At 39.8% G+C, this 15,250-nt stretch overlaps 1 protein-coding gene and 1 long non-coding RNA gene across 3 annotated transcripts in view; both read left to right on the plus strand.

Moving 5' to 3' along the window:
* Positions 1-6,147: 6,147 nt before the first annotated feature.
* Positions 6,148-15,250, plus strand: part of LOC131221954 (uncharacterized) — a 29,482-nt gene continuing 20,379 nt past the window's right edge. The window contains exons 1-2 of the long non-coding RNA XR_009159685.1: positions 6,148-6,379; positions 6,410-6,486. This is a non-coding gene — a long non-coding RNA (uncharacterized LOC131221954). The remainder of the gene's footprint in view (positions 6,380-6,409; positions 6,487-15,250) is intronic.
* On the plus strand, positions 6,779-10,670 carry LOC131221953 (uncharacterized). 2 transcript variants are annotated; one of them, XM_058217253.1, is made up of 7 exons: positions 6,779-6,943; positions 7,209-7,300; positions 8,409-8,487; positions 8,984-9,049; positions 9,130-9,822; positions 9,953-10,044; positions 10,364-10,670. In XM_058217253.1, exons 1-5 carry the CDS (start codon positions 6,902-6,904, stop codon positions 9,274-9,276), a joined length of 426 nt encoding a protein of 141 aa, XP_058073236.1. In that variant the 5' UTR covers positions 6,779-6,901; the 3' UTR covers positions 9,277-9,822; positions 9,953-10,044; positions 10,364-10,670. The 2 variants fall into 2 exon arrangements, 1 of the variants encoding a protein (XP_058073236.1); XR_009159684.1 differs by lacking the exons at positions 6,779-6,943; positions 7,209-7,300; positions 8,984-9,049; positions 9,130-9,822 and adding exons at positions 7,355-7,647; positions 10,217-10,268.

Consider the following 15,250-nt stretch of genomic DNA (forward strand, 5'->3'; position numbering starts at 1 on the left):
AGAGGGAAGCCTGTGATCTTGCTTTCTGGACGTCTTCCAAGCCGCTTGAGTTTCAGTTTCTTGATTTTTGCAGATCCCTGGCGTGTAATTCCATTGATCTTGGTCCCTTGGAGTCCTTCCCTTGCCTTGATGCATTCTGAATGTTAAATCCATGCTCTCAGTACCTTTTCCCAGTCCAAGCTCGTAAATACGCCCTGCAACACAAACACGATTAGATCAGCCATTAAACGGTATTATGTTTGTAGATCCAAGTAATAACTGGGGTCTAATATGCAATATTTGACCCTCAACACCTAGATATTTCTGAGTTGCACAGAGATCTTATGACCGAGGTACATCGATCGCAATTTTCTATCCACCCTAGCTCGACGAAGATGTATCTTGATATGAGGAGACAGTATTTTTGAGCAGGGATAAAGTGCTAAATCTTCAGTTTTATGGCCGAGTGTGATACATGCTAGCGTGTCAAGGCCGATCATCAGAGATCCCCTGGTCTATTGCAATCGTTGAGCGTCCCGACATGGAAGTGGGAGCACGTATCTACAGATTTCATTATGGGCTTGCCGAGGACTCAGCGCGGTCATGATGTCATATGGGTTGTCGTGGATCGTCTAACAAAGTCGGTACATTTTCTTACAATTTGTGAGACTTGGCATTCGAACCGGCTCACCAGGCCATTTGTTGATGAGATCGTGAGACTGCACGGTGTTCCTATCTCGATTGTTTCAGATCGAGACCCAAAGTTCACGTCTCAGTTTTGGAGGAGCCTTCAGAGAGCGATGGACACTGATTGGCAGCTCAGCACTGCGTATCACTCGCAGACCGATGGCCAGACCGAGAGGGTTAATTAAATACTTGAGGATATGCTTCGGGCCTGTGCGATTAATTTCAGGGGTAGTTGGGTTGAGCACATGCGATTGGCTGAGTTCGCATACAACAACAATTATCAGGCAACCATTGACATGGCTCCTTTTGAGGCATTGTATGACAAACCATGCAGATCTCCAAGTTGTTAGACCGAGGTCAGAGAGCGGTGTCTCCTAAGTCTTGAGCTTGTGCAGAAGACGTCAGAGGCTATTGATATCATCTGGCAGAGGATGCGTATAGCTCAGAGCCGGCAGAAGAGTTTTGCTGATCACCGGCGTCGTTCCTTGGAGTTCGCTGTTGGGGACAGAGTGTATCTCAAAGTCTCGCCCATGAAGGGTGTGGTTCAATTTGGAGCGAAGGGTAAGCTTGCCTCGAGATTCATATGACCTTTCGAGGTCATTGAGCGTTTTGACGCCGTGACATATCGGCTTGCGTTGCCATCTCTGTTGTCTGGTGTCCACAACATTTTCCATGTCTCTATGTTGAGGAAGTGTCGGCCAGACATCGTTCTTGTTATCGATTGGCAGCCGCTAGAGGTTTGTGAGGATGCTTCTTACATTGAGCAGCCAGTTCATATCCTCGATCGAAAGGAGCAGGTCCTCCGAATTAAGGTCATCTCCTTAGTGAAGGTTCAGTGGGGTCAACATTCTGTTGATGAGGCGTCTTGGGAGTGCGAGGCCGAGATTCGAGAGCGCTATCTACATCTCTTTGATGATTGATTATATATTGTATCTTATATACGGTCTCCGATTTTATATGATGATGTTATGTTTCCTCTTTTTTATGAGTTTTGACTAGTTGCGATGATTGTGTAATTTTGAGGATGAAATTTTTATTTGGAAGAGAGAGTTTTAAGGCCCGTATCATAGTCTGTACTGTTCCATAGGCTTCCGCGGTCCTCTCGGTCGAATTCTGGCAACCCTAGATTTGTATCTAATGTTTGCACACGATCCTAAGTTGAGTCCTCCATACTGAAGTCTGCTCGACCTGAAACTTGTACCTTAGCGACTGCGCCGTCACAGAGGTTCTAACGCCGTGACTCGTGCACCGATTCGATACCTAGGCTAGAAGTTATGGGGCCGCGTTGATTTCGAGAAAAATGCCATGTGTGCAAATTTTGAGAGAATCCTACGACCTATCCAATCAATCAATCAATCTCATTAATCAAGTACACATCACACTTCAAGTCAAGTACAAGTAACCCATACCCTACCCTTACCTTTCTCTTACATAAGCTACCCCAAAGTGAACCCTTACATCACTTCATCCATCACTCCACCCATCACTCATCACCCATCACTCCACTTCTTATCATCCCATCACTTCTCTCTCTCTCTCTCTCTCTCTCTCTCCTTCATTTCTAAAAAAAATCTCCCAAGCAATAAAAAAATTTCCAATGTTCAAGCTCTCTCTCTCTCCCAAAGCCAAGTGTGACCCACTTTCCCTCTCTCTCATCTCTCATCTCAACCATCCATTCATCATCTATCTCCATCAAAATTGAAGGTAAGGAGATCGGCGTTCCATCGGAATAAGAAGATCGAACGGTGGGTGCTTTATAGACTAGATTTTCATGTTTTGATGATAGGCCAAGTGAGGCCTACCGATTGATGGTATGGATCTCACTTTGGACCCTAGATGTGGCTGATGGCCCACTTTGATTCTCATGATCATTCCATGATGGGGCCATTCTCCATGGACCCCATCATGATGTTTATCTTCCTTGCATGAATAGGGTCATCTAGACCTTGCATTTTGGTGGAGAAAAGGATCTCCACCGTTGATTTTGATCGGTAGGCCCACATGTAATGGGACCCACTTGATATAAGTTGTGTTGTATGGAAGGGAGGGCCCATAGTGCCAGGGTCCCTCCATCACTCGGTCTCTCTCTCTCTCTCTTTCACTTTTATTGTGTGTGACGATGTGACTGTGTGGCCCATCCGGATATACCCCACTTGATGTATGTCTTATCCACACCACCCAGCCATTTAGTGGCCCACCTGAGCAGGGCCCACCTTAAATATATGTGTTATGCCCATAACTGTCCAGCGTCTAGGGACGCTGGACGTGAACTGAAAACAAAAATATTAGCTTGATTTAACAAGCTTTGGAGAGGGCCACTCATGCAGGCCCCACCTTAATGTATGCATCTGATCCACGCCATCCATCCCATTCCCTGGATCATTTTAGGCGTCGAGCCGAAAAATGAAGCCAATCCGATTATTTAGAGGGCCACAACATAGAAAATAGTGAGTTTTACCATTAAAATATGCTACGGCCTACTCTGATGTTTCTATACACCAAAACACATCGAATATTGGGTTCATTCAGGCTGTCTTGAGCCATAGAATCCAACGGCTGGGTCAGATTCTCCTGATGCGGGCCCCACATAGGAAAAACCGTGAAAAATCTATTTTAAAAAAATAAAATAAAACAAGATGCAGCAGGTGCTGCTGTTAACGTCCAGAGGACACGCAGCAGCGTCCTGCTGCGCTGGGACGTGAAAGGAGGGCAGGGACGTGGGTCCCATGCGTAGGCCCCACCGTAAGCTGTGTTGGACATCAACACCATGCATTTGGTAGGCCCCCTTAGGGCAGTGGACCACCCCAAAAATCAGCCGCATGTGGAACTTAGGTGGCCCACACGGCAGGAAATAGTGGGATTGAGCGTCTGCCATTGAAACCCTTTTGTTGTCACAAAAGTTTTGGGTCATTATGAAATTTGTTTTTCCCCTTCAATCCGGGTCAGTGTGACCATATTAACAGATTGGATGGCAAATAAACATTATGGTGGGCCCCACATGGGACCCACTGGCATTGTGTGTAGCACACACCGTCCCCATTTTGGGAGTGGGACGGTTGGTGTACCTCACTCCAACTACCTAGTTGTTGTAGTGGCGTCACCAAGTTTTGTGAGACCCACTGTTTCACCCACGCCGTCCATCTATGGGACCCACCATGATGCATGTGTTGCATCTAAACCGTCCAACCATTTTGAAAGCTCATTTTAAGGCTTGAGATAAAAAATAAGGTAGATCTAGTACCACGTGGACCACACTATAGAAATAGTAGGATTAAACATCTACCATTGAAACCCTTAGATTCTAGAAGTTTTGGACTAACAGGGGATTTGTTTTTCCTCTAAATTTAGGTCTGTGTGACCTTATGATCAGATTGGGTGGAACATGAATGTTATGGTGGGCCTTGAGGATTTTAATGGTGGAAATCATTGTCACCACTGTTATTTGGAGTGTGGTCCAATTGATCTTTTTATATGATTCATTTATATATATATATATATGTATGTATGTATGTATATATATATATATATATATATATATATGATTCATTTATATATATATATATATGTATGTATGTATGTATATTGATTTTTAAAAATAGATGAGTTGGACTTAGCCTATTTAAATTGGCCCATTCGACTTGGCGCATTTGGTTTGGTCCACTGATTCGGCCCATTTGATTAGGCCCGATGTGATATATGAGGACCGTTGTTGAGGCCCACCTTGATGTGATGTATGAGGCTCGTTGTTGAGGCCCACCTTGATATATATGAGGCCCACGTATGCGGCTCATTTGATGTGTTTGAGGCCTATGCGTTGAGGCCCAATGAGATGTATATAGGCCCATTGCAATGTGTAATTCCACTATGGTTTATGTAATGATGTTTAGGGCAGGCTATGCCTTGGGAGCAATGATGGTTTGAGGTCCACATTGTAAGAATAATGTTGGTTAAACATCTGTATTGTAACTTTCCCTAGGGCCCATTGATAGGCCCATACTTGTAGTGTGTACGCCGTCTAGTCCCATCTTCGTTATGAACAGAATTCATCACCATATAACATGTTTAGTATAGTTCCATGATTCATGCTCATACGCATCATATGTATGCTTGATATGAGGAGTGATTGATCATAGTATATGCCTTTGGGCAGATTGTTTATGTGCTCCCTAATAAGCAGAGTTGCCCTACATCTGCATGCGGTATGCGCAGGATTGTTACATGACTGGTAGTGTGATTCATCTACTTCGCATTTGTATGACATGATTACTGCACGCCCTAGCGACATCAGGGCTATGGCCTCAACAGGCATATTGTGGATGGCAGGATCGGGCACTGAAAATACTGTTTCTAGTATTGGGGTGCCATAAATGTCCCTGGGTGAAAATTTCTAAACCCGATGGTACCAGAGGATGACTCCAATGTCGAGACCGAGTAGCACTCCAAGGCCGAATACTAAGAGGTCGTGTCTCCCACTATGTCGTAGTCGGTTGGAAATGGGTGTGGCCTTACTCGCTCGAGGGTAGGGGGCATAACTAGGTTGAGTATGACCATCTCGTGAATGAGTTCGCTATCGACGTGCCGGATAGGTATTGGCAGACTATTGGTCAGGTGGATAGTGAGGTTTCTTACGCTTACTTGGATTGCATGCCTGGGAAAGGAGTAGTGCCATTTGGAGTGTACTAAACCCCGGTGATTATCCAGAGTGAGAACCGTACTGATATTTGATGCTCTAGTGAGGAGCTCCATTGATATGTGGATGATGATTGGCATGCATGAGTTGCATTTCGCATCACATGGTCTTGATATGACCGATAACATTCATATCTTGCACCGCATAACCTTGGTACGGCTGATTGCATTCTTGTACTCATCAACATGATTCCGCATTACTTTGACATTATATTCTGAGCACGTTCATATTGCGCACACACTTACACCACCCTCTAAGCTTTTTATAAGCTTATGCATGATTGATGCGTGCAGGTGACATCAGGATGCAGCTGTAGCCTCACCGCAGTAGGAGCATGCAGTTGGGCTTTAGGAGTTTCCGTTATTATCTTGTATTTCCCTTCATACGCATTGTACTCAAAGTTTTTGATCATAGTGAATTTTGTGATGGTGTTCTTGTGGTTATTGTTCGTGGGTTATGCTTATGGTTATGCTTATACTGAATCAAAATCATGTTTGAAATCCTCCTTGTAGGATCCCAGGATCGGAACCAGGTGTATTGGTGCTGGGAACCGAGAATGGGGTACTTCGGAAGTTGTCGGCGCTGGATTCGGAGATTGAGAATTTTGTGAGCCCGGTTTTCGAGTTTAGGGCGTGACAGTACTGTTACACCAAATGTATACAAATGTGGCCTTAATTCGCTAATCCAGAATGTAGATTTTATAGGACTCACCATAGATTTGGGTTGAAAGGAAACTCTTCCTGATTGGAATACCCTAGCCCTAGTTGGAGTGTCATCCCTATTTGGTAGCATTCTCTCCTGTTTTGCTGCATCCTCTGACTGCTTTTGGTATTAGTATTTGAAGATGCCTATTTTGCCAATATATGATATTGTGGGGTTGATTGCTTTAGGGCTGGTGGTGTTATCTGCTATTAGCTTGGTTTCTAGTGTTTGGCTAGTAGAGGTGTGGCTGGAGAATCCAATGCTCTCGAGGAAACTTGCCTTTTCCTGCTTTCGGGTTTTTGGTGCAACGGAGAAGCCTTGGTTGGGAGTTGTAGCTTTTCCCAAGTGAAGTGAGCTCGTTTTAGGCCAAGAAGAGATGGTGGAAGGGCTGTTTTTTTTTTTTTTTTTTTGGAATTGAAAATCAGCTTGTTTAATATTAAGTCTAATGACCAAAAAACGTGTTAATATATGGGTCAAGAAATGTCAAGAATGCAATCCTTTATCTAGACCCCCATTGGTTCCAAAGCCTATTTTTAATTGTAGGTTTCAATATGAATCTTCATTTTTGGCCTTTGCTTATGGAAATTGTTAATACCTGTTGTTAAAACCTCAGTTTTAGAAGTCTTACATTTTCATGTCTGCATTTTGTTTGCTGATTCTCACTATATTTTAGCTTCTCTTCTTCTTCTTCTTCTTCTACCTTTTTTTTTTCCCCCGCTTTGGTGAGGCAGATTTCCAGATCTTGCAGACCTTGAACATGTTAGCTTACTTGAATTTCTCTATTTTGTTCTTTACATAGTTTCCTGTATCAGTTGCGCAAAGGAGCTGCTCATTGTCACAGCCATGGAGTGCTACACAGGTTACCTTTTTGTTGGTTATTCACTGGTGGGTATAAGTATTTGCTAATCTATAATGCATGTTTATATATGCAGATGTTGTTTATAAATACTTTTTATGCACTCTCTGAAGAGAGCAATTGTGTTGTTTCTTTTTTCCTTGAAATTTCATTCATTTATTTATTTTGTTAATATTTTCTTCCTCGTCTACTTATGTCTACTACTGATAATGCAATCATATTGGTGCATGTTATAATCTCAACGAAGGGCTTCTTCTACGCCAGAAACAATGTTTATACCCATCCTGTATGTAGATGATTATGCTTGAAGGTGCAAAGGCAACAACAGAAACTGTAGATGCTCTGAGGACAGGAGCATCAGCAATGAAGCCTATCCAGATCTCTTTGTAAGTTAAATCTTCACCATCAAAATTCTCAACACCCATATCACAAATAATAACTGGCTATGGCATCTGATCTGAATTCTCTCTCTTATTTGTTCTTATCACACCAAATTCACCAAAAGCAGGACCAATCTTTTTATCAATCTCTCGAAATATTCATGTATGCACCTTAGTTTTGTTGTTGCATATTGTTAAACATAGCTGGAGCAGTCTATATCTAGGAGCCATATGAGCTTGCCTTCAACATTACTTTCTCAGAAGGTGGTGCTGAAAAGTTTTCTAAATCTATAGAAAACATCAAATATGGCCTGGTTTCAGCTGTTAGAAGGCAGAGCGTCTTCTTTTATCAGGTAACTCATGCATTTTGAGTCTTCCCTTTAATATACTGACAGCTTATGTTGTGTTTTTTTTTTTTTTTTTGTCACAGTAATGATTGTTACAGACAAACCCTCTTGTGTGCCTTCAAGTCTTGTATCCTCCATCTCATGTTTTAGAACTTTTTAAATCAATATCTTCTTAGTTTATAGATGTTAGTAAAATATTCTTGGCATGCATTAATGTCATAAATAGTGAAACAATGAAAGAGATGAAACCCAAGCACTTGAAGATCCTCCTGCTTATGTGCACTAAAAAAAAATTGTTCTCCAGTAGTGTGCTGGAACTGGAAACAGCGTGAACCATGGTGCATCAATCAAATCATGTAATAGTCACCTTTGAACCCAATTTGAATATTAAAGAAATAATATTTTTGAAGAACTGTCTATCGCAAGGATGAAATAACATGGAACTATGCAAATATGGGGTAAAATGATTTCTTTGCTCATGTAATTGTCTATGGGCTCAACTTCTAGCCTGATAGTTTTGTTATTCTGTCAAAACATTGTTATAAAACCTTTGAATTTCTTCTCTTAATATTTTAACTTGAATGTCAGCTTAGGAAATATCCATGAGCCTTTTGCAGCCTTTGTCTTTACCCCTTGCATGCTCCATGATTTTCCTTGTTCAGCTTTCCTATTCATTTATAAAGGAATGCTTCACTCTAAAATAGATGAGCTAGGACTCAAAATCATTCACTTCTTCTTCTTATCCTACTTATTTTATCTTTGGACAGGTATCAAGACCCAGTATGCATGATGATTGTTTTCTTGAAGGAGCTGTGGCCGGATATAAAGGACTCAAAGTTATTTCGAGTTTCCAGCATTCCCTCTAAAAATTTTCTGTGTATCAAGCATTCATTTAAATGATCATGATGTGCTCCATTGCATTTTGAATTTGAACTTCATTGCATTTTGATGTGCTTCATTACATTCAAGAAGTCCAGATACTAAGTGTTCTTCCCATCCGCTTTGTGCAATTTTCATGATAATGTTTTTGTAAAGTGATCATCAGTCAACTTTACATCAAGTGTCAATTGATCTATCATCTTTGAACATACTTGTAAAAAACGATCCTCTTGTAATGATGTTGGGTTTTCACAATAATGGTACAATGAAATGCCTCCAATATACAACATTGTTTAGTATTAGCATTTGCTTATGTAGGCCTGCTTTACTTTTCATATAGAATATATTGCCATCATGTCTTTAGAATTTCATCAGTATGCTTTTACTTATGCCTTTGCAAGGGACCAAATTGGCGCCTCATTAGTTTTTTGATTCCATGTTCTTCACTGTCGTCATCTTCTAGAAACATATTCATTTCCAACAACTGATAAGCTATTCCAAAATAAAATTTGGGTTGGAACAGTCGAAGGTCAGCGATAGTTCCTCATTAATTCTTAGCTTCCATTTGCAAATGATGTTATGATTCATGCTGATTAGAATTGTTAACAGGTCTTCCTGTCTATTTCATTGAGCCTCATCATCTGGCTAAATTCTTCTGGAGAGGACAGTTTTATGCGGAGAATGATGATTTCAAGCGTTTTTCATTCTTTAGTCATGCAACACTTGAATTGCTTCTTCGAGCTGGCAAGAAACTAGATATAATCCATTGCCATATGACTGACAGACAACGTTTGTTGTATGCACTGGCAACAGTTAGAATTTCACTAGTTCCTTTTCATAAATAATTTCTGATGTTTTTCCCCCCTCTAATAAGTAAACTTGGCATCTCAGGCACCACTCTATTGGGATTTGTATGGTCCTAGAGGTTTGAATACAGCTAGAACTTGCTTTACATGCCACAATTTTGAGTATCAGGGGACAACACCTGCTTCAGAGTTGGCATCCTGTGGCGTTGATGTTCACCAGCTGAGTAGACATGATAGGATGCAGGTAAATGCATCACATGATAGAGTCAATCCAATTAAGGTAATTGATTTCAATGGTACATTTGAATTAAGAAAAAGGCATCAAGGTGCGACATGTTTTACATGTTCCCATTCTTTAGGGTGCGATTGTGTTCTCCAACATTGTAACAACAGTATCTCCATCTCTCTCCCTGCCCCGACTCTCTCTATATCTCTCCGCGCTGATTTTGCTAAAAAATATGATAACATGGAGGCTGAAATGGCTGACCTTGTTCAGGTGTTACCTCTTACCACTAACTCCATCTCCAATGCATTTTGAACTATCTCCTCTTTCTAGACTGTTAACATGCCACACTGATTTTTGTACCTGGGTCCATCTCACTGCTAACTTCCTTTTTGAATGTTAGGAGGTTTCATTGGATTACTGCGTGGGATAGAGAAATTCGATTCTTCAAAAGGGTACAAAATATCAACTTATGTATATTGGTGGATTCGTCAGGTGAGGCTATGGTTTCCTTTGTCATAGCAAGCCAAATAAATATTTGCAGATGCCAATTTTATTTATTTATTTTATTTTATTTTTTATTTTTTATTTTTTTAATTATGTGATACCAAAAAGATTCACATACACACTAGACAATGTTGTGATATGGCTATTTTAAAATTGTCAGATAGAAATGTGGAATTTCTCTTACAAGAAGTTATGACGATGCCAATATTAGGGTAAGTGAATTGAGAATGTCAACTATACTCTAATTTAATTAAATGTGTCACCTGATGTTCTGGTTTCCATCTCCTTTTATTGTCAAATGATCTAGCAACTGAAGTATAGAAGCCTCAGAAGAACCAGCTCCTACTGCAAACATCACCTAGCCAACTAGTACAGAATATAAGACCCTGTTGCAAGTTCTGTTATCAATATTATTTCCACCTTTTAAGTTCTGAACATGACAAACATCATTGTTGTTATTTGCTGCAAATTTATTTATTTATTTATTTATTATATATTTGTGGATCTTTTTTTGACTGGATTAAGTGGGCCTGGGTTGTATTGTTAGAGTGGTTCTTTCACCTGCAACATTATAAATAAAGTGGTGTAGAGAGATCTTTCTACACTTTTTCTTCTGCTTTAACACACTAGGTTCTAGTAGTTTATATGATGAAAACTAAGGATTGCTTACAATTATTCTATATAAAAAAAGATTTTGAATTAAGTTCTTGTGTGCTTTATACATAATATTGATTTGCCTGCAATCGTTTTCTTTCCCCAATGGTGAAAGTGGGCAGGAAAAATTGAAACAGCAAAAATTGCAATGGCTACGGATTGTCGGTAACCATAGGTTTTCTCGTTTTCGGCCAACGCAGTAAAAAACTGACGATGTAGGGGTATCCTCCAAAACCACTGGTAAAGGCTAATGGCCGCCGGTAAAACCTTTACCGGCAGTTGCCTAACCTTTACCGGCGGTTTTGACGACCGGGAAAGGCCAACTTTGCTGTAGTGCGTTTATGGTTTGAGTTAATCTCGGTCAAAAATTTCTTGTCCTACATAATATATGTAAATTGCTTATTTCACGCATAATCCACATTTGCCATGTGGCATTCATGTGAGCTACTCATAGAGTGTGGTATGATGTCTTTAACAGAAAGACAGTTGAACAATGTCAGGCTGCCATTTGTGGGCTATACTCATTCAGTGCATGTGGTCTATTTTACATATTTATTTGATAGGTAAGTATAGTATGGAACCCTCCAACCTCAAAGTTGAAACGCAATCTATCAACTACCAGCCCAGAAAAATGTATGAACTGAAACAACGCATTTGCCTGTTGGATTAGCCCGAGAAACACGTTGGTGCTGGTTACTTGCCTTAGCCGGCAGTGATCCATCATCCGAATCATCATTGAAGCAGCTGTGGTTTGTCTTTTAGTCTTGTCTAATCATGCCATTATTGGACACCTATTCATTACTGTTAGAAGCAAGGAATGGATACTTTTCGCTCCCATCCATAATGTGGCGTGTTCAGTATGACATAGAGGCAAAAACATGGACCATTGTCTGTCATGATGTGTTGAAAACCACCTCAGTTTTGAATGGGCTTGATCAAAAACACTGTTTTCGCATGGTGAACAAAAAGAAGTGAAGATAGCCTAAAAAGAGCAAAATTGGTAAGGCTGGAAGAGTGTCTTTTAGTTGGTTGTAAAGAAAGCTCTTTTCCATGGCATTGCCACATATGGATAGGAACTGGTTTTTGTGATGCTTTTTCAGTGGCTTTGTTGAGGGGCTATAGAAGTTTTGGATCCAGCTGATATTTGCATTTTCCCTTCATCAAGGTCCATGTAACCATATGAACAGTTGGATGCCATTATCCTCACAGTTTCCTGTGGTGTGGTCCAGTTGAGCTTTGGATATGCTTCAATTTTTTGCTCATGCCCTAAAATGAGCCGAAAAAATGGATGGACGGTGTAGATAAGACATATAACTCCATAGCGGGCTCCACGGAGTTTACATCCTTTCTTAGCATAAGGGGTTATGTTATGATGTATTATTTTTATAATTATAACGAGGTTTGTAATGAACCATCCAAAGCCAGCCTTAAGTCATTGTGGTTGATATGACGTGGATGGTTGCTAGAATTTACGTTGTTAGGATGCTAGTGGCCTTAAAACAGTTGAAAAATAAAAGATCATGTACAGTAGCTGCATCATACGTTATAACCACTCACCTTTGTTGATTATCCTATATTAGTACAAAAGGTGAAAGGTGGGCCACTGTACGAATTATTTCTGGGCGGTGCATTCATTAGGTTGGCCACACCAGCACACTATGTCAGACCATGAGCTATAGATTGCAACTGGGTGATTGGGATGCAAGGGACTACCTACCCTTCTGGGGAAGCAGATTGGCTGGTGTACTACACCATCAATTACCTGGTCGGTGTGGGCACCTGTCGTGTGAAGACTAGCGCTGAAGCTCGTTGTGCTCCCAGTTGTACCAAGCATTCAAAGGCCGATCACCCCTTAGCCTTTAGAGTGGTTGGCCTTCTCATGGATAAGTCGATCACCCCTTGGAGATGGAAACCTTGGGCTGCTAGGATAAACGCCTTAAAACAGTTGGGCAACTTCACCTTCACTCACATTTCTTGAGAAGGAAATGGCCTAGCAGACAGTATGACTCAAGAAGGGAGTGGGAGTCAGTCCTCATCTTTACATCTTCATATGGCCTCTCTCCCGACGCAGGTGCATGGTCAGATTTTCCTTGATAAGGTCGGTCTTGGATCTATCAGAACTATCTCATCCATCCCTTAGGCTGGTAGCTTTGCAATTTTCTGTGAATTTGTACATAGGTGGTCGTTTTGTGACCCCTTACGATAGGCCCCCCATGAAAATTTTGTAGTTAGGGTGGCCCGAATGCCTTTCTTATCTTTGTACGCTGTATAGCTATCTGGTTGTTATCAATGAAAATTAAGGTGGTTTATATATATATATATATAGTAAAATGAGGCCGTTCATTTTTATTATGGATCCAATCATACCAATGATCTTTAACATCAGCCAATTCAACCCTTAATCTTTAGTATCCGACCAATCATACCAATCATCTCCAGAAACACGATCTTTATATCTATCTGATATATCTCCAAATCCATATGAGCCACAAGAGCCATTATGATCCAAAATGTGTCTTTCTTAGAAGCTGGTGAGAAAGTCTCATTAAAATTAATGCATTCAAGTTGATCAAAACCCTTGGCAACAAGTCGGGCTTTATATATTTCAACATTACCCTTAGAGTCCTGTTTGGTTTTAAATACCAATTTACAACCAATTGGCTTTATTTCCCGCGGGTAACTCATCAAGATCTCATAATTTGTTGTCATTCATGGATTTCAACTCATACTTCATGGCATCAATATAACGGGAATGGTTAACACTTTTTTGGTTCGTGTATAGGATTTAAGATTCTTTTTCCCCCATACGTCATACTCGTGCTTTTGCAAATATACGATGTAATCATCTGGAATTAGAAACTTCTTTTCTCTTTCAGATCTTCTTATTGGCTTAGTCTCTTCAGTGTGATTTTGATTTCATTCTTCAGTGAGTTGTATAGGAGGTTCATTGTGGTGATCTACAATGACTATATGCTCAACTGCAGGATTCATTCTAACATGGTTTGGAATGACAATGACAGGAGTCACAATCATTTCTTCCTCTAATATAAAATTTATAATGTTTGTCCCTTCCACTATTTTTAATGTCCTTAATTGATCTAGTATTCTTAGTGTTAATAATCTTAATGGAGTGGGAAGGAAAATAGATTTGATAACCTTTTGACATTTCTAAGTAGCCTATAAATAAACAACTTATGCTTCTATGATCGATCATTATTTCATGCAGGTTATAAATTTTTGCTTCAACAGGACATTCCCAAACTTGTAGATATCGAAAACTTGATTTTCTCCCATTTTACAACTTAAAAGTAGTTTTGCTTACATCTTATTGAGGACCCAGTTAAAGATATTAACTGCAATTTTGATCGCATCACCCCACAGAGATTCTGGTAATGTTGAATTGCTTATCATGCTACGTACCATATTCATAAGGGTGCGATTGCATCTTTCAGCTATACCAATCTGCTTTAGAGTCCTAGGCATGGTATATTGGGCTACAATGCCACAATCTTATATGTATTTAGTGATGGGTCCTGGATTGTAACTTGATTTGTCATATCTGTCATAGTATTTACCACCACGATCAGACCTGATGACCTTAATCATACTATTAAATTGATTTTAAACTTTAACCTTATATATTTTAAAAGCATTTAGGGCATCTGATTTTTCACTGATAAGATAAATGTACCTAAAATAAGAGTAGTCATATATAAAGGTGATAAAATATTTGTAACCACTTTATGATTTTGTAGGGAATGACCGACAAATGTTCATGTGTGTCACCTCCAAGTGTCCAAACTTTTTATTGTACCCTTTTTTTTTTTTCTAATTTTATTCTGTTTACCTTTAATATAATCGACACATATTTTATAGTCGGGGAAGTCTAAAAAAATGAAGAATTTCTTCTTGCACCAGCCCATTCAATCTCTCATGAGAGATATAGCATAATATCATATACCAAAACATTGAGGAATTTTTATGGTTTAGTATTCGCTTAGATCCTATTTTATTTTCATGCATGACATTTACATTATATACGTATGAGACATTTAAGTCCAATTGGTATAAGTTATTCTTCATAGTTCCAGTGCCAACATTAATTGAATCAAAGTAAATATTCAATCTTTTATTATCAAATTGAAAAGAATAACCTAATTTATCTAAATGAGAAATAGATATCAAATTATACCTTATAGAAAGTATACAAAATGTATCTACTAAATCGAATAAATGACCTGACCCTAACCTAAGCATACAAACTCCAACTCTCTCCACGTCACCTCTAACACCATTGCCTACCTTTATTGAGTGTTCCGCATCAGTTGGTGGCACGCTCTGTAGCATGTCCTACATAGAAGTACATATGTGAATAGTTATTCCTTAATCTATCCACCAAGAATCTACTTACACATCAGTTAGATTAAATTTAAAACAGACCATAATTGAATTATTACCCTTCCTTACGAGCCACTGCTTGTACTTTATGCAATATTTATTCTTATGGCCCAACTTCATGCAAAACAAGCAGTTATTCTTT

This window comes from Magnolia sinica, chromosome 12, assembly GCF_029962835.1.
Source record: "Magnolia sinica isolate HGM2019 chromosome 12, MsV1, whole genome shotgun sequence".
NCBI classification, from domain to species: Eukaryota; Viridiplantae; Streptophyta; class Magnoliopsida; order Magnoliales; family Magnoliaceae; genus Magnolia; species Magnolia sinica.